The sequence below is a fragment of the Lissotriton helveticus genome, chromosome 1_1 (assembly GCF_964261635.1).
Source record: "Lissotriton helveticus chromosome 1_1, aLisHel1.1, whole genome shotgun sequence".
In the NCBI taxonomy this organism is placed as follows: domain Eukaryota; kingdom Metazoa; phylum Chordata; class Amphibia; order Caudata; family Salamandridae; genus Lissotriton; species Lissotriton helveticus.
This window is the reverse complement of record NC_136057.1, coordinates 67563690-67587842: the sequence shown is the minus strand read 5'-3', so window position 1 is coordinate 67587842 and position 24153 is coordinate 67563690. Positions and strand designations below refer to the sequence as shown.

The window sequence follows — 24153 nt, the reverse complement described above, 5'->3', positions numbered from 1 at the left end:
AGATCATCAAGAAGAATAAACACTAATATTTACTAAAAAAAATGCAATATATTCAGCTGTCAGATTATAACACAAAAGAAACAAATTAAATCCGGTTACTAATGGGTGAGCCAAAGTTTTTGGCCGAATGCCCTCTTATTTCGCCCCATTCAACTTGTACAGCGTGTTTTCTCTTTTTGAGAGATTAACATAGTGTTAAGTCAGAAAAAAAAATGGAGTTTTGATCCATTTTTCAATCGGTGACCATAATTTTTGGCCAAATAACTTTCTTTTCCGGCCTTTAAGTTTATACACAGCCTTTTCTAAACGATAAGTACTAAGCAGTTTCAATTGCCATTGATGAAACAACGGTGGATCAACGTCCAGCCACTGCGAGGTTATACAGAATCGATATACAGACATAACCAGAAATAGAAAACCTTCTTCTTCTAAAGTTCTATTCCCAATCTGATCAGTTTGAATTCCGAGAATGACTAATTCTGGTGATAAAACAACAGTTGATTCCACGATCAAATTTAGAAAATCTTGTATTTTAGATACAAATTGAGTTAGTCTTGGACACTGAAAAAACATGTGAATCGAATCCGCAGCTAAGAGACCACAGCGGCTACAGTTGGTACCCTTCTGAGCATTCCATTTTGACAATTTAGAAGGTGTATAGTATAAATCAAAGGTAGACATGAAATGTTGACTCTTGAATGATCCATTAAATATGACCTTACTGCCCACTTCTAACGACCTAACAATATCCACATTCTCTATACCCAGATTTCCTTGCCATTTGTCTATATAAACATCTAGATTATCTTGTATTCTGCTTAGCATCATTTGATATATTATACCGATGCGGTCTTTTTACCGACAGCTTTCGATCAAATCTATTTTATTCATACATTCGGTACTTAGTAAATTCTTTGACTCTAGAAAACTACGAATCTGCAAAAATTTAAAGAAGTCCCCTCTATTAAGACCATATTTTTTCTGAAGCTCGGTAAATGATGCTAATCGCTTATCTTGATACATGGAACCTAGAAGACAGATGTTAGGAACATTCCATCTATGCATGACCGAATCACTAAAAATCCCGGGCAGTAAAGGATTCTTTAGGAGGGGCGTATAGTAATTCAGATTAGACAGAAGATGAAATCTTTTGTTAATTTGTTTCCATATCTGTATCGCCGAGACCATTATTTTAAATTTCGTTTTTTTATAATAACTCGGTTCTAAGATCCTAAAAAAACATTGTCGAGCTTCTGCCCCACGCAACATTTCATAGATTGATGGCTGTGTCGCTTCATCTATACTCAAATCTTGGAACATTAAGATACCCATTAGTCTCAATGTAGCTGCCCAGTAATATAATCGAAAACTCGGAATTCCCAAGCCTCCCCTTAGTCTTGGTAAAATACACCACTTCAGAGATCGTTTTGCTCTCCGATAGCCCCATATAAATCTAGAAATAATTCGTTCCAGTTTACTAAAAAAAAGCGAAGAAAACAAGAGAGGAATAGAGCGAAATAAGTAAAGAAATTTTGGAAAAATAATCATTTTAATTACATTGGTACGGCCATAGAGAGATAGATGCAAATTATTCAATCTCTCAAGTGTCCTATTAGTGGAAAGTAATAGGGGATCAGAATTAAGGCTGACAATGTCTTCAACTTTAGCGGAAATTGTAACCCCAAGATATGAGGCGGTAGGGGCATATAAACCTCCTTCTGGTCTTCCTTCGGACGAGTGAATAACCTGGGTCTTTGAAATATTCAATTTATATCCCGATAACTCGCCGAATTCCTGAGCAAGTTCGACAATCTTGGGTAATGATAAGGTTACATCAGAAGTGACAATCGCGACATCGTCAGCGTATGCAAGAATTTTGTGTTCTAACTGATGTAATATGACAGGAGGAATTCCATCTTCATTTATAAGTCTATTCAAGTATGGTTCAATGTATAGCGCGAACAAAAGGGGGGAACAGGGCCAACCCTGTCTTGTCCCCCTAGTGATCGGAAAAGGACTAGAGGCTTCGGTTCCCACACGAATTACAGCCTTAGGATAAGAATATAGCGCTTGAGTGGCCGTAATATATTCTGCAGGGAACCCCTTCTAAGCCAAAACAGACCACAAGAATCCCCAGTCGACCCTGTCGCAGGCTTTTTCGGCGTCCAACAGGACGCCGCCGACCGGGGATCCCGTGGCCTGTCCCCAGTCCAGCAAGGTAATAATACGTCTCATATGATCAGTGGTATCCCTATTCTTATAAATTTATTTATTTATTTAGTTCATTTATATAGCGCAACAGCTACCCAACAAAGGGTTTCCCGGCGCTAAGGATCCAGTAGTTTGATTTGAAGCAGGTCTTTTTAGATGTTAAACAGCCAGGTTTTTAAGGCTTTCCTGAATTTCATGTAACTTGTCTCATTCCGTAGTGTCTGTGGTAGAGTGTTCCAGAGTGAGGGTCCAAGAAACTAAAAGGATTTGCCACCCATGCGTGACAGCCTAATTTTAGGAATTACAAAATGGTTAGCCGTGGCTGATCAAAGGGTTCGAGATGGACGATAGGGACGTACAAGATTTTGTAGATACTTTGGGGCATTATTAGTGAAGATCTTATGCATAAAGCATAGGGATTTAAATTTTATCCGATTCTCAATTTTCAGCCAGTGCAACTCCCGGATGTACTTGGAGGTTGATGTGGAGATGGGAATTTTCCACAGTAGTCTCGCTGCTGCATTTTGGACTGTCTGCAGTCTGCGGATTGTAGCCTTTTTTGCCCCTAAGTATAACACGTTACCATAATCAAGCCTAGAGGTTATTAGGGCATTGATAACTGTTTTCTTAGTATGTTCGGGAAGCCATGCTGAATCTTTGAGACCAGGATAGGCATTATAGCATTTAGTCTAATGGCTAGTATTTTAGAGAAAATCTTACAATCTCATGTAATAAGTGAAATCGGTCGGTATGACCCTAGTTCATTAGCATCTTTCCCTTTCTTTTTGAATACCACAATAGTAGCCAGAGACCTTGAGGCGGGTGGATGACCTAAAAAAGCTTGGTGGAATATCTTGAGTAATTCAGGTTTAAGGATGTTTCTAAAGCTACGATAAAATTCTAGCGGGATTTGATCCGTCCCCATTGCTTTCCTAGGAGCTAGACTGAGGATTGCTAATTCGATCTCTTCCCAAGTTATAGGTGCTGCTAAGATAGTTATATCTCCTTCCGTCAATGACGTATTATCGATATTCCTCAAATATTCTGATGGATCTTTGGCGCTATGGATTTCGTTACTTGACTTATTGTATAATAACTTATAGTTGCTAGGGGCACATTCAGCAAGATGGCTCATCTTTTTTTTGGGCTTCTTTGGTTCTTTTGTACAATTTTAAGAAAACGGAAGGTACGACTTGTTAAGTTTAGATCTGAATGTTCGCTAAAATGGTTAGAAAGATTAAGTTATGCACACTGAATGCCAATGGCCTTAATGACCAAAGAAAATAGGGGTTTTACGTAGATTTATTCAGCTACTATGTGTAGATATTTTGTGCATTCAAGAAACCCATATCTCATGGGACAAAAGGAACACACTGAAGAATTTGGGTCTTGAGGTCCTAGTAACTTCTAAGCAAACTGATGTTAAAAGAGGAATAGCAATATGTATGAAGCAAGGGACCGGGAAATGTCTCAGATCATTAGCGGATAAATGGGGAAGGTGGGGGTTGGCAGAAGTAGTTGTTGATGTTAACAAATTTACTGTTTGTTGTGTATATGGTCCTAACTTGGATGACAATGAGGTTTTTAACACAGTCAATTTAGAGTTTGCATCCTGTTGCCAACCGGTAATTTTTTGTGGTGACTTAAATATTCATGTTGATTCTAATTGTGACATCAGAACCACTGGGAATTATAGAGGTCATAAGAGCAGGACCTATAGAGCCTTAAGAGATCTGGTATTAACTAACGGATTGTATGATGTTTGGAACAAATTACAACCCAGTGATCCCGGTTATACTTTTTTTCCCGATCCCTCACAATAAGTTTGTTCGATTGGATTATTTTTTTATCTCCTTTTCGCTTCTGGAAAACGTTGAAATTGAAGTATTACCTCAGCTGGTCTCAGATCATAATCCTGTCATATTGCAATTACTGCTACCCTCTTATCGCTGTTATACCCGTAATCAATGGTCATTTCAAAGAAGCCTTTTGTCTGATGAAAATTATCTCCGTCATATGGCCGAAATTATTAAAGATTTTTTTGAACGAAATAACAATACAGCTTCAATTCAAGTCGTGTGGGACGCTTTCAAATCTATAGTCCGGGGGGAAACTATTAGTTACTCTAACTTTCAGCGGAGGAAGACACTGGTAGACTTCAAGAATAAACTTGAAAGAATAATGATTCTAGAAATAAATTTGGCTGCCAGTATCCAAACAGGTCAGAATGCTGAAGAGGCTCAAAGACTCCTAACTATTGAAAGAACTGTGTTATACTCTCATATAGCAGATCAGGTTCCTGCTAAATATAAACAATATAAAACGGAGTGTTATGAATTCAACGAGCAAACGGGGAGAATTTTAGCTACAAAATTAAGGCAAAATGCCACTGCTAACGAGATAACAAAAATTACAGATATGACAGGAGGAATTCAAGATTCTAAAGCGGGGATATTGAAGGCATTTAGTGACTTCTATAAGGAACAACCATTTCCTTAGGGTAAAACCAACACATTACCTGAGGCAGGACTGGACATTAGACTATCCCCATTAATCAGGGATGGACATTTCCTCAACCCGGCATTCTGCAGGAGTTAACATGTCATTAGGGTAAAACCAAACACTTCATTAGGGGAGAGTAAAGCATTCCATTAGCAGTAACTCATTAAGGTAGTTCTCCAGGAGAGTACAGGAAGCAATTCAATCATCAATCGACATGTTTCAATAACCATTTCATAAGGCACTTAAACGTTTCGTGACTCAGCATTACTCATTTCATTGGAGTGGTAAACGCCCCAATGGAGTATCTAGAGGCATTCAGGAGCCACTTCATTAGGCGGGGGTAACACATTCCCTGAAGCAGGAGTAAAACATTTCATTGGGAATAACCATTTCATTATGTAAGCAACCTTTCCATTATAGAACTGTAGGCGTGTCAATCCTCAGGTCCGTGAGTCAGAATAACCGTTCCAGTACTTCACTAGGCAGGCAGAATCTCATAAGCATGGGGAAGACATTTCATTAACTGGGCCATCTTAGCCAGGCATCTCCCAACAGCCCCTAATCAGGGGTTACCTCTCTCTTAGCCCACAACTACTAAATGTTTACTGGGGGCACTTGCCCGGTCCAGAGCGCGTTGTGGGTGCAATAGGGGCCAACGGGGCCCAACAACAGTCTTTCCGGGGGGAGGGGCGCACTCGGGGCCTCCCGCGTGCCTCCCCAGGGATTACCTGCCTCTTCGGTCCTCCAGGGCCCTTTCGGCGATTTCAGCAGGCCTCGGGAAGAAGGGGGCCTATCCAGGGAGGCCCGCTCGGCTCCGCTGCTCCTCCTGAGGCTGGTTGGGGCTCTCGCTCCTTTCGAGCGCTGGTGCTGGCTTCTCCTTCGGTCCCGGGCCTCCCAAGCCTCACCGAGCCCAGGACCAATCAGTGAGCTCCAGGGGAGGGGCGCGCCCGCGGCCGCCAATGGCAGCGCGGCCTGCGGGGCGTCCCGGCCTTCTTCCAATCGCCAGCAATGAAGGCGGGGACGCGGCCGGTGACGTGGCAGGCGTCCCCCACACCACGTGACGGGGGTGATACAGGCTTCACCCCAGTGAGGCCTACCGCGGCCTGACTGACACGATGCGGCAGCCCTCTCCTGGCTCCGAGGGCCGCCAGGGCGATGCGGGCAGAAGTGGGGGCCTGGACAGCCCAGTGCTGGGCAGCAGCGGGGAAGGCGGACCCTCAGTGAGCTTTCGGGCGGCGGCAGGAATGCAGGCGGCGCTCAGATGGCAGGACAGCGGACCGCAGCGCTAGCAGGGTCACAGGTAGGCGGCACTTCCTTTAATACAGCGCTTCCAGGGGCAAAGGTGCGCTTGGGGCATAACAGTGGTCTCTCGCTTCACAGCGCTTTCCTTAGGGACACATCGGTCTCCAGAGCCCCAGCAGGTCGGAGGGATACAGCGCTTCGAGGATCACAGCACTCCTCGCCGGCAGCGCTTCACGGGGCACAGCGCTGGGGTAGGTAGGCAGACAGCTCTTCAGTGGAGCGCTGAGGAGCAGCCCAGTTCAGTTCAGTCAAGGCAGGACAGCAGAGGGGATGATGCAGGACAGTGCAGGGGCACAGGTTGAGGTAAAGGGACGCAGAGTGGACACGGCCCTGTACCTGGTTGATCCCCAGTAGTCCTGGTTAGCGCAGTTAGGCTTCTTCTTGTCGCTTAATGGTTCTGGCGCCCTTTTGTGGAAGCAGGTTCCTTGTTTCTTGAAGGGGGAGGGTTGAGTTGAAGGCTGCTGACAGGATTCCTCAGCAGGTCGCTGCAGGTGGTCCCTGGGTTCCCCTCCCGCCGGGCCAGATCAGTGGGCTAGTTCAGTGTTCCTTATACAGCTTGGTGGGCAGCGCCTAAACCCTGTCACCCCCAGTGGTATAGGTTTCTGACTAGGCCCTACCGCCTAAGTCTCCTGCGTAGGGTCCCCCAGGTCAGTGATGCCCCAACTGACTGAAAACTTTCCCTCTTTTTCCTTATATAGGCCAAGGTCAGGTGACCGCCCTCTAAGGTGGCAAAAACAGGCTCCGCCCCTATTCTAGAATGTTCCAGGAGCTTCCCTACTCCAGCTACGGGCAGGCAAGGCAGGCTGGAATGGTAACAATGTTTAGGGGTTCCAGCCAGCTCCTGGCAACTAGAGTGCGACTAAAAAGAACACGCCGCAGTAGCAGGGGTTAGTGGCAGCCATGATGGAAGTAGAGAGCACCTGCACCTTAGCATTGATTTTAATATTACACAGGGCATCCCAACCTCACAGGGCCTATACAACTTCGTTACAATGGGGGGACATCCTGAATTAGGGGAGCGAAAAGCGAAACATTTTACGGAAAAGGGCCAAGTCCAAAAGTCTTGCATTAGTGAGCTATTGCCGTTGCAAGTGATAACGTCTGTTAAATTATTTTTGTTTGTCAAAAAATATCCCAGCAGTAGCATAAGGAATAAAAGAAAATCCACAAAGCAAGGAAATGGTGCAGTACCACAGGCTGCTAAGAGGTGTCCCTGTGACATTGTAAAGGGACCTCTATTGATCACATAAGGTACTGCATCCGTACTGCAATTATAAAGAGAAACCTTGTAGCTGAGCACAAGTTTCTATTTTGTTTTATTGGACGTGAGATTTTTGTTGCCTTGCGTTTTAAAAATGCACTATTGTTGTTTATTTAGCATCTCATTTCCAATAATAACAAATGGAAACGTTTGCTCAGTTGCAATCTTTCTCTTTATAATTGCATTAAGGTGCAGGACCTTATATGGATTTACAACTCCACAGGACACCTAGTAACAGCCTGTGGTACTGCACCCTTTTCTTGCTTCGTGGATTTTATTTTATTACTTAAGCTACTGCTGGGAACCGATACAGAAGCAGGGGATAGCAGACAGTGCCTAAAACAGACAACAAAGTGTAAACGTGCTGGGATCGGGAAGCACATGGACAATGGAAGGTAAGTAGCCATGGGGAAACGCACGTGCAACGGAGCTAGGGTGCGTGTTGATGTGAAGTAAAAGGACAAAGGAATGATAGGGACGCACACAGACATCAGAGGGTGGTGGCATGCAAGAACGGCAAGAAGGTGGGTGGGAATTAATGAAGCAAGAGGGGCAACTGAAGGAGAGTGAAGGGGAAATCCAAAGGCAAGAAAGAGGATGAGGAACTCGAAGTGCATGAGGGAGACAGCTGGAAAACACATGCACTCTCCTAGAATGCTCAACCAAAAAGATAAAAAATAGAAGCCTGAAAAGGGAGCAGTGGAGAGATGCAAGTAATCAGTCTGTGCTCCAGGAGAGGAACACATACCAGAAGAGGAAGGAAAGCCACAAAAGCTGACTAATAAGAGTCAAGCAAATGTGGGTAAAGACAACCAATGGTAAGCAATGGGCGGGCCTGAAGGCCACTGTAAGTTTAAAATAATAGATCTAACTCAATGTGCTCTATATTTGTTGCGTTCATACTAAAAATATTGGAAGAAACGGGCATGCCTCTACTTTTAAAATGTGAATGGTGAAAGTAAACTTTGGTCAAAATGAATTTTTATTGTTTGCTATTATAAACGTAGCTTAAATAGTGCAAACTCAGTTTGCTTCAGTTTTTTTAATATAGCTGTTCCAAAGATCATGTTTGTTTTTGAGATTGAAAATACGTTTATTATAATAACATCTTTATGTGGCACTTTGTACAGTACTTCTACTGGTTCTAAGTGCTATAAAGAAGGTGTGTTTCTAAAACTTAAATTAATGGCACTCAGTTTGCCTCCCTCGAAAGGATGAAAGCGCGAGTTGGCCTTACTCGTGACCTGCAGATCACGGTATTTGTCAGCAGTGAGCGTAGAACGCCTGTAGCCCTCTGGTATGTGATGGGGACTGGAGTTAAGATCTGTTCCCACCTCTCCTGTCGACAGGTTCACTGGCTCTTTCATGGCGGCTGGAGACTGGGCGTGGGAGGTGGCAGTGGTGGAGTTCCCATTCGTGATGTAAGCTCAAGGGTAAGGCTGGCACCCGTGTGCAGTCTATGTGAGAAAGAATGAAAATGAAGAGCATGTGTGGTCTAATTTGGAAGGGTCTTTCCAGAGTACATGCTGTTTTTATTCACCAGAAAATATAAAGTCATTTATTTTACCACCTTTAGGCAAAGTGTGGGCGCGTTATTTCACACTGCTCATGGGCACTGTGCCAGATTTTAATATTTTGTACATGTATCGTTGGGGCCTTTTTATCAAATTCTATTTTCACCGAACATATTTAGAAAATTTTGCTGCAGAATAAAAAGTTGGCCCCGTTTATTTATAAAAAATATCTTGGTGGTGTGGGCATGACAATAATGAAACTGTTCTGGTTTCCATTAAAGTTGATTTACCACCTTTGTGATCGGGGCACTGGGTTGGGACGGCGCATGCATGGCCGTTTATTGCACTAGCGGCCCCACAGCAAAAAGGCGCAGAGGAGAGATATTGTAGCCTCAGCCGCCCGGTGTAAAACAGCCAAAGACCACAAAGGAGTCACTCAGTCCATTTAGACTCCCAAAGCAAGAAATAAATTTCCAAAAGAAATCAAAGATAATTAACTTCATCAGCCTTTCAGAAGAAACACAGGGATAAAAATGTTTCTAGCTGACGCGTCAAGAATTTTCAATTCTATTAAGGAATCGGAGGCGAGGATTTTGGTTCTCTTTCTTTACTGAAAAACACAGCAGCCAATAAAACTTTAAATAGCATAACCCGAAAGGACTGCCAGGCCACGCCATGGTATGCACCAATCATGTAACCCCCAAAGGTATAAATGTCCTGAACACTAATCTTCTTCCTCTTTCTTTACAAAACATCAAAATGTTCATATTGAAAATTGTAATTTCATGCAATGTTATGTATAATGATGTTGGGTTTCTTCCCGCCCGTAATAATGTTTGAAGTATATCCAGTGAGTGGTATATTACGGCTTATATTCTCTTATATTTTCAGGAGATCAGAGAAAGCCGTAACATACCACTCACTGGATATACTTCAAACATTATTACGGGCGGGAAGAAACCCAACATCCTTATACAGAACAATGCATGAAATCACAATTTCCAATATGAACAATCCATATCACATATTGAATATTAATGTTTCTAGGGTGGGTTAATCCTCGCCTCCGTGTCCTTAATAGAATTGAAAATTCTTGACGCATTAGCTAGAATTCTTTTTATTCTATGGCAGTCCACGGACGCTTCGGATTATGCTAGTACAAAGTTACTCCCCCACTGTAGATGCCACATCAAAAAATGGCTTATGATAACATGTCTTAAAAGTAGAATTGGAAGACCAATCTGCCGCAGTCATAATGTACTCTAATCCTGAACCTGTAGCAAAAGCTTTAGAAGCCATAGCTCCTCTCACCGAATGGGCTCCCAAAGCCAAAGTGTCAATAACTGCCAGACCTAAAAAACCTAGTGACCCACCCGGCTAAGTTTGCTGCAGTGACTGGGCGAAAAGGTCTCTATAAGGAAATCAACAACTGTCCTGCAACGTCATTTCTAAACTCTCAATTACAATCCAAATAGCATTTTAATCATTGTACAATACACAGTTTACTATGGAGAGGAAACACAGGATAAGAAATACACTTAGAGTTTGTTTTTTGAGATTGTAACTAAGACCCCCGAAGGAGTGAAAACCCTACCTGCTAAGTCCAGTGCTCGCACGTCAGATACTCCTCTGCATGAAACTAAACATAACAAAAGTGTCAGTTTCGCCGACAGTTGCTTACGCGACAAACCATCATTTGAAGGCCAATTCCTGAGGAAACACAGAACTACGTCTACATCCCACAGTTGTGAATATCGTGGTTTTGGAGGATTCACCAATCTGATGCCTCTCACTATCTTGCATACCAAAGGATGCTACCCCACCAGCCTATCGTCCACATGAAGATGACCGGCTGAGGTGGTGGACCTTAAATTATTAACTGTCCGATAGGCCAAAACTTTAGTCGCCATCTCCGACAGGAAATTAACGATCATATGAATTCCGGAACCCACGGGATCCCCCTGTCGTTCAGAACACAAACCAACCCACTTACGCCAAGCTAATTCATATCGTTTATGCGTAGAGGGAGCCCAAGATTGAGACAGGAAAAACATTACTTCCTGCGAAACTCCCGGCATTTACCAACGTCTCCTGAAAGTTTCCATGCCATGATGGACAATTGTTCCTGAACCACTAATGAAAACGGTTGACCCTGAGGGTTCGTCAATATCTCTGCATATATAGCAGACTTTTTGGAGGAGTACAACACAAGGTCAGCGCTGCTGGGAACCAAGCTTGTGCTCTCCAACACTTAGATTTCAACAACACCTCACCTTCCAGCCCACAGATCTGCACAAATACTCTCTGGATACTGACAAACGGAGGAAATGCATACAGCATATCCGTCATCCACGTTTGAAGAAATTCATCTGAGTTGATCGCCAGAGGATCTGGTCGCCAACTATAAAACTGAGGCAATTGCGTCTTCAGTCTGGACGCAAACAGATCAATCGAACAAGGGCCCCACTTGTTGTTTAGCTATTGGAATACCCTGGGATGAAGTTTCCAATCACTGGAGTGTCGAAGGAAACGTGAGTTCCAATCCGCCACCACATTTCAGGTGCCCAGAATGTACTCCGCTCTCACCGAGGTGTGACGTAGGAGGCAGTAGTGCCAAAATTCTATGGCCATTTCTAATAAAAAGACAGGACCTCGTGCCAACTAGACGATTGATGTATCTCACTGCTGAGAAATGTCCATCCGCAGGAGAATACAGCAACTCGCCTTCTGTGGAGAAACATGCCCGCCAAAAACTCTAGACAATTTATATGGAGTTTCAATTCCTCCGCGGACCATCTGCCCCCCATCTCCACTGAGCCGCAGCGGGCTCTGCAGCCCCATCTGATTCTATCACTACTTCTGGCACTGACGCAAATATGGCCTTGCCATTCCATGTGTCCATGTGCTCCAACCACCAAGAGACTTCTGTCTTAGCCTCCTCGGAAAGCAGAATCTGTTCCGCATACTCAGGTAAGCTACTGTAGCTCTTGAGCTAACTCTGAGTAGCTCACCTGTGTGCAGCCCAGCTTATTAAATTAGAAAGATTTTGCTTAGTTGAATGAATATACATATAAAGAAATTGAAATTATACTGCACTAATAATATTAGTAGCTGTTAATGTGTTTTATTGAACATAAGTAGCTCTCAGTACAGAAAAGGTTGGAGACCCCTGCGCCCAGGCCTTTGTGTAAATACATAATTTTCAACCTCTGGAGAGCCGTGTAGTGAAGGGGACCCGGGAAGATAGCTTGAATCGATGAGGCTAACAGGCCTACTAACCGGGCTAACGTCCTCAAGGATATAGTCGGAGAAGCAAGTGCTCTCCTCAACTCCTTCTTGATCGCTATTCTTTACTTCAATGGGAGCAATAACTGTGCCACTATTGAGTTCACCTGGAACCCCAAAAACTCAGTTGATTGTGCCGGAGTCAGAATAGAGTTGTCTGAATTGATGACGAACCCCAAATCTTGTAAGAGTTGAGTCGTCCATGCTAGATGTCAAAGAACTGTATTCCCATTCTGTGCCATAATAAGGATGTGATCTAAACAAATGATGAGTTTCACACCTCTCTCCCTCAAGAATTGAACCACTGGTTTGAGGACTTTGGTGAAACATCAAGGAGCGGATGAAAGTCCGAACGGCATGCCAGAAAACTAGTACTATTTGGTTCACCATTGGAATTGAAGAAACCTCTGATGTGGAGGGAAAATAGGCACCGCTAGATACGCGTCTTTTAAATCGAGACACACCATCCAGTCTTTTTCTAAGAGCAGATCTCAAAGTAAATGTATGCCCTCCATCTTGAAGTAGCGATACACTACTGAAGAGTTGAACTCCTTGAGGTTTAAAACTAATCTGAACCCCTGATCCGTCTTTGGAACTAAGAATACGGTGCTGATGTAACTGTGATTGTGAGGGGCTGTCTCTACAATTGCCCCTTTTTTCATCAGGTACGCCACTTCGTTGTCTATGAAAGACATTTCTGCACTGGAAAAACTTAGAAGTTGGTCTGTTGTGGGGCCGCATAAAACATTCAATCTGTAAATCCTGTACTGTCTGAAGTACCCACGGGTCGCTCGTCAAACTCTCCCACCTGTGTAGAAACAAGGCAATCTGGTCTCCCACTGTGACCTCCACACTGAACCAGGTTTACCTGAGCAGGAGGCGTCTCTGCTGTTATTCTGTCCTCAATACCCTCCCTTGTGCTGCCTGCCTCTGCCACCACGGTTTCGAGTGGGGTAGAGGCTGGATTGCTGGGCTCAACCACGTCCTCTTTGATCAAAGCTTCTGGATGTCTGATTGAATCCACGGCCGGTCACTCGACCCCTGAAGCGTCCGACCCTGGTAAAAACCTTCTTGATGTTACTTTGGGCTTTGTCTAGTGCCGAGAATGTCGCCACATATTTCCCCAACTCTTTTACAAATTTGTCACCAAATTGTAGCTCATTCGCCAGGGTACCAGCTTCCGTCGTAGCCATGTCCGCAAATTGAGGGTCAATTCGCATTAGGAATGACCGTCTCCTATCAGTTGATAAAGCGCAATTTGGATTGCGAAGAAAACAGAGTGCTCTCTGCCCCCTTTCTAGCATCTCTGTTGCATCTATTGGGGTGTTGGAATCTTTAGCCTGAACGGCTGAATCAAGGATCTTAGTGAGCGGTCCAGGTATATCCAGTGGTTTATCCTGGCACCCTCTCCATGCCGTCTAGCCTTTTTTTTTGTTCTTTAGCAACTTTTTCATAAATGTAGCCATATTAGGATCCAATTCTAGCGTGTCCGCCACTTTGCCCAATAAGGATGGTCTAGGGTATTCTGACCTCAATGTAGCACGCACCTCGCCCTCAGATCCCTGTCTGAGGTTTGACTGTACATGGTGTGCTACCTCAACACCCGGTACCCATTAGGTAGACCTTGGGTGGTAATGTTTCGGGGGTCGAATAGCAGGTTTTTATTAGGTGAGCCACTACTCACATTGTGAGTTTTGGGCTTTCTTTGTTCGCTTTTTAGGCTCTTCTCTGTCCTGTCCTGCTCAGAGTCAGAGATGTCCGGGGCAGCAGGAGGAGACTCCTCCGCCTCCCCTGGGTTCAGTAGAGCTGAAATTCCAGAAGGGAGGGACCCGCCATAGCCATGGTCTTTAATGACATTAGGCGCCACCAGGGAAAGGACTTCAGCTGAAGAGTGAAATGATGGCTCGCCCAGAGATGCCTTAAATTTACGCTTTCCATAGTTCTCCAGGGGCTTAGTAAATGGTTGTAAAGCTTCGACCAGCGCCCTGTTCACAGACCCCTGGACGTGGGTATCCAGGGCTTCCACCAACTGCTCCTCCATCTGGTGCTCATAGGGCACCTCCTCAAATTCCACGTAGTCATTATTATCTGCCCACTGGTCAACCGCCTCGGGGTAGTACGCCATCGTGCTATTGGCGGTGTGGAGAAGGTTCCAGAGGGGGGGACCCAGTGGTGAAAAAGGCCCTACAATCCCTCCCTAACCTAAGTATAAGTTATTCCAGGCCCAAAGCCTATCTCTTTTATATCCAATATATTTGCCAAAACTCTGTATCCCAACTAACTAGGAGACTAACTAACAAGGAAAAACTATTTTCTTTAAGTGTGGAGGGAGCCACCCCTTTCTTCTAGGGCAGTGCCCTGCAACGCTTATCCGCCCCCTTGGGCGTTCACTGAGGACGGGGATTGAGCTGCCCTCAGACGCGTATGTGCGCTCAGCCGATAGGTAATAAAAACCTGATACGGCTGTTTGCGCATGCACAAATCCAGTGGCAATGAAAAGGGGACTGCTCCCCGAGCGGCCAGAACGCGTCTGTCCTGCTCCACTCAAGCCACCAGTAAATACATATCGGCAACAATACACCAATTTACTTGTAACGCGGATTGATCGTGACCATTAAAACACAGTATACATTTGAAATAATTCGCATAGTAACCACATATCACTCTAGATATAGTAAAATAAATGCACTTAACTCGCTGCTGCAGCAGCAAAGAAAGAGAAAGAAGATTAGTGTTCAGGACATTTATACCTTTGGGGGGACCTGATTGGTGCATACTATGGAGGGGCAGTCCTTCCGGGTTATGCTATTTAAAGTTTGATTGGCTGCTGTGTTCTTTCAGTAAAGAAAGAGAAGCATAATCTGAAGCCGCCGTGGACTGCCATAGAATTAGGTTAAACAGAACAGTAACTTTTATTCATTTATAGTAGTGGGTATTTGTTTTTTGTTTTTTACGCCTGCTGCACGCTCTGCTTTCCCAGAACCCCCTTTGAAATCAGATGCATTAATCCCGGCAGGGAGTCTGACAAAATATGTCAGGAAAAGTAAATAAAATCACTTCATTATTCTAGTCAAAGCCAACGCTTGGCTAATGGAACTGGATGAAGGTGGACAACACACCAACCACAAAGTGGCGGCAAGAGAGCAGTGCCCCCCTTACCCCATGCCCAACCACTTCCCTCCCTCGGACACAATCTCAGAAGGGGCTCATGTGCCACCACTAAACCAACTGGGCTCTCTGCACGACCTCCAGGCGCTGCAAGCATAGTGCATTGCATAACAAGCAACAACAATGGCCGAACAGCAACAACAACGCTACGCAGCAACAATAATAAAACAAGCAGTGGCAAAGGCCATCATTTTGGCTTTTGCAAACACAGATCAAACACTGCACACGTTTCTCACGCATAGGACACGTGTGGCATGGGCAGTAGCATAGGTATGTGTGGCACGGGCAGTAACATAGGCATGGGTGGCATGGGCAGTAACATAGACATGGGTGGCATGTGGCAGTAGCATAGGCATGGGTGGCATGGGTAGTAGCATAGGCATGGGGGCATGGGCAGTAGCATGGGTATGTTTGGGATGGGCAGAAGCATAGGCACAGGTGGCATGGGAAGTAGCATAAGTTTTTTTGGGGGATGGGCAGTAACATAGGCACAGGTGGCATGGCAGTAGCATAGGTATGTGTGGGATGGGCAGTAGCATAGGTATACGTGCCATGGGCAGTAGCATAGGCACGGGTGGCACAGGCAGTAGCATAGGTATGTGTGTGATGGGCAGCAGCATATGCAAGGGTGGCATGGGCAGTAGCAGAGGCACGTGCCATGGGCAGTAGCATAGGCACTGGTGGCACGGGCAGTAGCAAAGGCACGGGTGGCATGGGCAGGAGCATAGGCACGGGTGGCATGGGCAGGAGCATAGGTATGTGTGGGATGGGCAGGAGCATAGGTATGTGTGGGATGGGCAGTAGCATAGGCAAGGGTGGCATGGGCAGTAGCATAGGCACGTGCCATGGGCAGTAGCATAGGCACGGGTGGCATGGGCAGGAGCATAGGCATGGGTGGTTTCCAAGCTCCCCTCGCACGCAGATTAGTTACAGTGTAGGCAGAAGAACAATGAGTCATTAAAACAGAACAGGTGCAGCCTGGGCACTAGCTGTGCAAGCTTCTTTATAACCGAACAGGAAGAACTCCCCTTACTCAAACATACGACATGCACAAGCAGAGGCACACAGGTGCTTCTGGCACTCACAAAGAACACTTATTTTTTGGTTGTTCCCTGCAAGAATGTAGCTTGTCTTTATGCGGGCCAAACATTTGCAATGCAAGAAGCCTCACATCAGCAAAAAACAGGCAGTGTTGTGAGGGTGCAGTACCACAGACTGTCACTAGGTGTCCTGAGGGATCTTTTTGACCGCATATAGTACCTCACCTGCAACCTGGCCGAGGAAAGGATATGGCGCAGCGATGGAAGCTGCCAACTGGGAAGCTGGGGATCCCGAATCGAGTCTGCCGTCTGCTGGATTCTTTAATTACCCCCCATGAGCAAGTGCGCTATATAAATAAAAGCAACATTTTTTTAAATATCATAAAAGCAGTGTTGTAAGGAAAACATCAACGGCCTCAGAGGGGTGCCGGGGTCTGGAGTAGTGCTGTGGGAGGAGTCAGGGGGAGGCTCTGGGACCCCACCACAAGCAAATTAAGCAAAAGGAAGTTTAATTGCACAAGTAAACAGAACACTTAAGGAGCAAAGACACAGCCCAATCAAAAAAAAGAGTTCTGTCTAAGTATAAATAAACTGAGCAGTAAGAGCATGTGTAAGAGTGCCAGTCCTCATGGGAGGATACAAAATTCTAAAAGCAGGGACTATTAAGTGTATTCTCCAATGAAAAGACAGCATTTCTAAAGGACAGCAATAGGAACCAGTGAAAAAGATGGGCGTTTTTTCAATCCCTTACCCTAGATACTGCATGTCTCGAAGAGACAGCGAAAGCGCGGTCTAGGCGAGACCTAAAAACAGGATGAAGTATCCTCTGCTGTAATTATAAACATATTACAAGTCACCAAGGACTTCCCTTGTGCAACAGATGAATGAGGCTGAAGGGCAAGTGGTTTTGCAAGATCACAGAACTCAGAGGTCACTTGAGTTATGAGACATGGATAGTACATGTCTTTATTTTCACAAAACATATTACATTAATACAAGTTTGAAATTTCTTGCAAACACATTTAATCAGTTTAATGTACTTCGGTGTCAGTTGGTTTTGGCTCCCCTGCTTTGAACTCTACCGGTGCAATATATACAGATTATCAGGTAGAAAGGGGTGTGACAAGCTATCTTCCATTTAAATATTTAAACAAATTGTAAGTGTTTTGCTTTCCACCCTGTTGTCTGCTGTTACTGCTGGGTAGGGGCGTAATTCAGATGAGACAGGTGTTTGTCAGGCCTCCAACTATGATTCAAACTTCTGCTCAAAACAACCCCAGAAAGAGTATAATTTTCACCCCAGCGACTGATGTGTTTGTGTTTCTGGGACTTTTCACAATCTGGGTACCTCTGTCTTACTAGAGAGGGTGAGGGATGTGGCGGCCGCTGGTTTAAAGACGAGCGGGTGAATCCGCATCGGAAAAACATATCCAATCCCTACAATCTAACTCCTCAGCTGACACCCGTACAACAAATCAAATAAACTAAAGATACAAACCAAGATCAGGCTGCAATTAACAATAGCGTCAATCTGATTGAACACTGGATGCATCACAACATTGCGGTAGACACTTATTGACTGTAACTCATGCCACGCTTAGGAGGTGAGAAATGAGTGTGTCAATCCATCGTTCTGGAGGAAGAGAAGGGTGGACATTGTAGGTACACTTGGGAGAGAGATGAGTGTGTCAGTCCATCGTTCAGGGGGAAGAGAAGGTTGGACTTTGTAGGTACACTTGGGAGAGAGATGAGTGTGTCAATCCATCGTTCAGGAGGAAGAGAAGGTTGGACTTTGTAGGTACACTTGGGAGAGAGATGAGTGTGTCAATCCATCGTTAAGGAGGAAGAGAAGCTTGTACTTTTAGGAGTCTGCTTCATAGCCAAGATGCCCATGAAGACCTGGGGACGCTTTTTTAAATTTGGTGCATTTTCTCTGTTAGTGCCGGGCGCAGCTTTTAAAAGTTGTGCCAGGTGCAACCCGGGAAAGTGCGCCGTCTTATGTTCAATGCGCTGCACGCCCCCACCCCCCCTCCGGGGTAGCTGCAAACTCTGCCCTGGGCGCTGCACATTCAAGTGAAATACAGCGCAGCTTTGAAGCAGCCCCCGTGTTTCACTGGACAGGCAGCAACCCGCCTACACTTTTAGAGACCACCGTGCAGGTGGGTGCAGTGAGTGACTGCATCTGCCTGCAAGGGGATGTCTTGGGGGTCCATAAAACCCCCTTTTCCACCCGCCAGAGGGCTACTATCTGGGGGTGCACTGACAGTGCACCACCTTTTGGGTGTCTTTAGCTGCCATAGCACCTTCCTGACACCTTCTTTGCCTCCGCGCCAATGTATATAATCATACGCGGGCTCAGAGCCAAAGAGATTCCCTCATTTGCAAGAAGCCACGCCCCCATGCAAATGAGGGAACGTCCTCTGGTGATTGCACTGGCGCTATAGGTGCGTCAACGCTATCTGTATTACAGAAAGGGCCGCACAAACTTCTGCGGCCATTCCTGTGATGCCAAAGTGCCACAGGAGCGTGCAAAGCTGGTGCGCAAGCCCGTTGAGCCCCCAAGGCACTTTTCATAATACGGCACCTGCACAGATACACTTATGGGGGTTGTGTAAAGAGTTCCTTTTGCCTTCATTCTTTGCTCATCAAGTTAGAGTTGTATGTTCCAGTTGTGCAGAGTATTGGGGCTTTATGCAGTCAGTCAGCAGATTTCACATTCATGCAGACAGTACATTGAAATGTAAATGTTGTAATTATTTTTTGGTTTGAATTCATTTTAGGCTATGGGACGATGACCAATATAATTTCGGTCGTCATTAAAGAGGAGGAGGAGGAGGAGGAGGAGGAGAGCCATCCCACTACCTATCCGAGGCCAGAGGAAACACAAAACGTCAGTTGTGCTCCAGGTAAGAAATTATGCTTTCCTACATAGAATCACGCGAAGGCTGACCGCTCCAGCTGGGATTACAGTGACACATGCCTCCAGTAAGAGTCTGCCTATCCTCACTTCTGGTATTAGGGGAAGACGTGCATCAACCGAGCACCTGGCCATCTACACTTACAGGGTCGTATTATGGAAAGTGTCCCAGGGGCACAATGAACATGGTTGCCCACTTTACGTGCCCTGGGGCACTTTGGTATTACTGAAGGGGCCACAGACGTTTGTGCTGCCCTTTTTGTAATACAGATAGTGCTTGCGCCAATATAGTGCCAATGCTATCACCAGAGTGTGTTCTCTCGTTTGCATGGGACGCAGGCGCACAGGCAAAGAAGCTGTCAGGAGGTGTGCTGACAGTGCGCCTCCTGAGAGCAGGCCTCTGGAGGGGGAAATGGGCGCCATGGACTCCTAGGGGTCCCCTTGTTGGCCGGTGCAATCACTCACTGCACCTACCTTTAAGGGGATCTCTGTCTACTTTTAAAAGTGCAGACTTGGGTCTGTCACTTGCCCAACATGGGTCTAACTCAGAACTGACATGGGCCTGTCTCATATCTGACATTCTGTTGCAAATCTGACATGGGTCTCTCACATGACTGTCATGGATCTGTCACATGTCTTTCTCACTGTCCAACATGAGTGTCATACCACTGCCCAATGTTGTACATCTGTCACCTCCTGCACTGACACTCCCGCCTTCACCCCAAACACAGCAGCACAGCAAGATCCAGACCCCAGGACACTTGGTACACGAACACTCAGACGGATGAATCACCACTGCAAACAACTGGAGAGCAAATGAAGAACGAGCCAGGACAATGTAGACAGGAGCACCTTTCAAATCCACCTTGAGACAAGTCCACCAAAGGAACTAGACCACCAAACGTGCCGCTCCGGTGGATCGCATCAATACCAGCACCAACAGAAGCAAAGAAATGTTCACCGTTGTGAAGGATTTGACCTCACAGGCGGCTGCCTCCAACTCAATCACCCCTTCGCAGGACCTCTGCAACACTCGTTCAGTTCTTCAGCAACAAAATCACCACTATCTACAGCAACTTTAACCCTCAAATGTACCAGACAGATCTCTCCAAAGGCCTCCCGATCTCATCCAAATAACTTCTGCTCGCCATCACCCCATAAGAACTGCTCCCAGCGTGAAGTCAATCAACTCGGGAGCCCCATCAGAACCCTGCCCCCACCACAACATCTCCAGAGTACTGCATTCCATCAGCACCATGCTCACACTCATTCTGAAGGCTTCCTCCTCTTCCACGACCTTCCCAGATGCTTGGAAATAGGCACTGGTCCTCCCACTGCTGATGGAACCCCGCACTGCCCCGTCAATGCTTACCAACTGAAGACCAATCTCCCTGCTACTGTTCCCGCCCAAGATCTTTGAGAAAATCATCAACAAACTCCTCACTGAATACCTCAACGACCACAAACTTCTCAACATCACTCAGTCTAATTTCAGACCCAACAACAGCACAGAAGCTGCCATCATCGCTGCCACAGATGACATCCGCATGACTCTGGATGGAGGAAACATGGCGGCCTCATTCTCCTGGAACACTCTGCAGCATTTGGCACAGTCTCCTACCCCTTCCTCATCCAAAGCCTGCACAACATTGAAATCTAAGGACACACAATCTGATGGATCTGCTCTTTCCTGATTGGATGGACGCAGGCAATTAGCCTGATACCTCGGATGCAGGTGACCTCATCTGCAAAGTTCTGCGAGGATCCTCCCTGAGCCTGACCCTCTGCAACGCAGAAATGATCTCTTTAGCCAGCATCATCCACTCTCCCAACATCCTCTCCTATGCCAACAACACACATCTCAAGCCCTCCCTCACAGACCAGAATGACTGAAATCACCCACTGGATGAAGTCCGGTTGTCTAAAGCTGACAAGACTGAAATCATGATCTTCGTGAAGAGCACTTCACCAGGGGGCTTTCCGTGGTGGGCAATAGTTTTTGGACTGACACTCACCCCCACCATCCACACCAAGAACCTCTGGCTTGTCATCGACAGCAAACTCAACATGACAGCTCAAGTCAATGCCGTCACAACCTCATGCTTCCATACCCTGAAGATGCTGAAGATGATTTTTGAACGGCTCTCAATCAGCAGCAGCAAAACCGTCATGCACACCCTGGTGACAAGCAAGCTGAACTACGAGAACATCCTCTATGCCAGGATCAACAAAAAACTCACAGAGGCCTGCAGACTATTCAGAACTCTAAGGCCAGTTACGCTCAAGCTCCCATGCCGAACTCACATCATTCCTCACCTGAAGGACCCCCTCTCGTTTTCCATACACAAACGAACACAATTCAAACTCCTCACCCACACTTTCAAAGCATTACATCGCACTGGCCCAGCATGCCTCAACAATTACATCTGCTCAAAGAAACCTTCCAGACACCTCTGCTCGTCCGCACTCCTTGCTCAAATCCCACAGACACGAAAAACCATATCTGTCAGTCACACCTTCTCCTACTTCACTCGTAAAGTGTGGAAGGACCTGTCACTACACATAAGAACCTCCCCTCACTTCTTGAATGCAACAATAAGATGAAGACCTGACTTTTCGAGTACTCCCACTAGTCCATAGGTTTGGTTAGACTCGAACCTTCTCAGGGCCAGAACAGTGCCGTCTACAAATCTGCATAACATGGCATACCACATGGATGTCCAACATGCGTCCTTCATTTGACTAATGTGGGTCTGTCACATGACTGACATAAGTATGTCTCATGAGCGACAAGAGTCTGTTATCTATCTGACATTACCTGAGTGTCCAATATTTGTGTATCAAAGGAATCCTTGGTACTGTCTCTCATTGTAACATGCAAAACATTCCTGTAGCAGTACTGCCAACCACTGAGATGTAATATCACACATCGGTGCTCGTTTATGTAAACTATTTCCCTGTTTTTTTACATTTCTTTTCATTCAGCAGCCTTCCAGTCAGAAGAAAGAAGTGTGAACAGGGGAGAGACCAGTACATCCACGGAGTGTAAGACGTTTACTGACAATTTCATCCTAAATCAACAACACGATCTCCAGACAACAGAAAGACGCTTGACCAGCAGTGAGTGGGAGAAGGCATATAGGACTAAGATCTTTTTTGCGGCACATCAGAGACCCGACAAAGGGCTGAGACCCTTTCCCTGCACAGACTGTGAAAAACGCTTTACTCTAAAGTCTGATCTCGTAATTCACAGAAGAATACACACAGGAGAGAGGCCGTTTCAGTGCACTGACTGTGGGAAAAGCTTTACTAAAAAAGCAAATCTCCTAAATCATCAGAGAACACACACCGGAGTGAGGCCATTTCCCTGCACAGAATGTGGGAAGAGGTTTACTGCAAAGGGAGATCTTCTAAGACACCAACAGATACACACTGGAGTGAAGCCCTTCAAGTGCACGGAGTGTGAAAAGAGTTTTAGGTTGAGAACAGCTCTTACACAACACCAAAGAATACACACAGGAGTGCGGCCCTTTAGCTGCACCGAGTGTGCAAAATGTTTCACTGATAAATCTCCTCTATTACGGCATCTAAAAATTCACAAAGGGATTAGGCCCTTTCACTGCACAAACTGTGAGAAATGTTTTATTGATAAGACAGCTCTGTTACAACACCAAAGAATTCACACAGGAGTGAGACCTTTTAACTGCACTGAGTGTGATAAGAGTTTTACTTTGAAACCATCCCTCATACAACACCTACGAATACACAGAGGTGTAAGACCCTTCAAGTGCACGGTCTGTGAAAAGAGTTTCACTCTGAGCACAACTCTAATACAACACCAGAGAACACACACAGGAGAGAGGCCTTTTAATTGTACTGAGTGTGAGAAGAGTTTCACTGCAAAACAATCTCTTTCACGACATCGGAGACTACATGCGGAGAAGAAAGATGGAGTTGGTGTAAAGGAGAGTGCAGCTCCTTAAGGGCACAGATACTTTAATTGTGCTGGCAACATCCCGTTTTCTGCTGACATTCATTGATCTTATGTAATGCACTGACGTACAGCATCGTTGTTGGCCCTTAATTCATTCGGAGACCGATCTTCTGACGTTTGACTTCTCCTTATGTGGTAAATAAATAAATAATACCCTATTTTTGACTAGGCATATAGCATAACAGATAGCTCAATAAATAAGAGTCAAGATTCGAGGTAGTAGGAGTTTCTGCAGGTTTAATACAGCATAAGGACAGGATCAGGACGACCTGCATAGGATGACCCAGCAGCTGCTGGGACCGGGTCTGGGATGAGCGCGCTAACTTTTAATAACAATACATGAGCATTTATACATAGCGCGAACACATAGCATTACATTGCAGTAGGCGTAGCAGTGGGTGGAGCAGAAGGCGTGACGCGTAGCAGTCGCGAAAGATAACAGTAAAAGTAGGTGTAACTGGGCGTATACATAGACATGTGGTGCAAACGTAACAGAATATGTCATGAATGGGCGGAAACATAGGAGGGGGCTACCTAAGGAGCCGGGACCTCTAACCTGGTGGTGCACGCAAACTGGCAATGACGTATTACTAGGAGAAGCTGGGGGCTATGAACTCTGTGCTAGGAGCAGAGACTAAAGTCTGGAGGGTCGGAGCGACATGTACCTAAACCCTATCTAGTATCTGATGTTTAGGGAACATGTTGATATAAACTAGAAGTCATGAGGGGAAAGGCTAACTTGATTCTAAGACTGGACCATGCATTATTCTACATGTAGTGCGTGATGAAGAATACTAAATGACCATTTAAATACAGTATTTCTCTAACGTGGAGCCGTATAGGCTAGACAATGACGGAAACTATTGATGCAGTTCAGTAGCTTAGGAATGCAGAGAAGGAGGACTGAACTGATAACTGGAACTATAACACACTCTTGGCAGACTCAGAGGCAGAGCCGA

At 45.6% G+C, this 24153-nt stretch overlaps 1 protein-coding gene across 1 annotated transcript in view; it reads left to right on the top strand.

Moving 5' to 3' along the window:
* Positions 1 to 22564, top strand: part of LOC144767551 (uncharacterized) — a 31868-nt gene extending 9304 nt beyond the window's left edge. The window contains 4 exon segments of the mRNA XM_078650973.1: positions 19064 to 19189; positions 22189 to 22356; positions 22359 to 22385; positions 22388 to 22564. Of these exon segments, the coding sequence (XP_078507099.1) occupies positions 19064 to 19189; positions 22189 to 22356; positions 22359 to 22385; positions 22388 to 22431 (365 nt within the window). The 3' untranslated portion in view covers positions 22432 to 22564.
* Positions 22565 to 24153: the final 1589 nt, after the last annotated feature.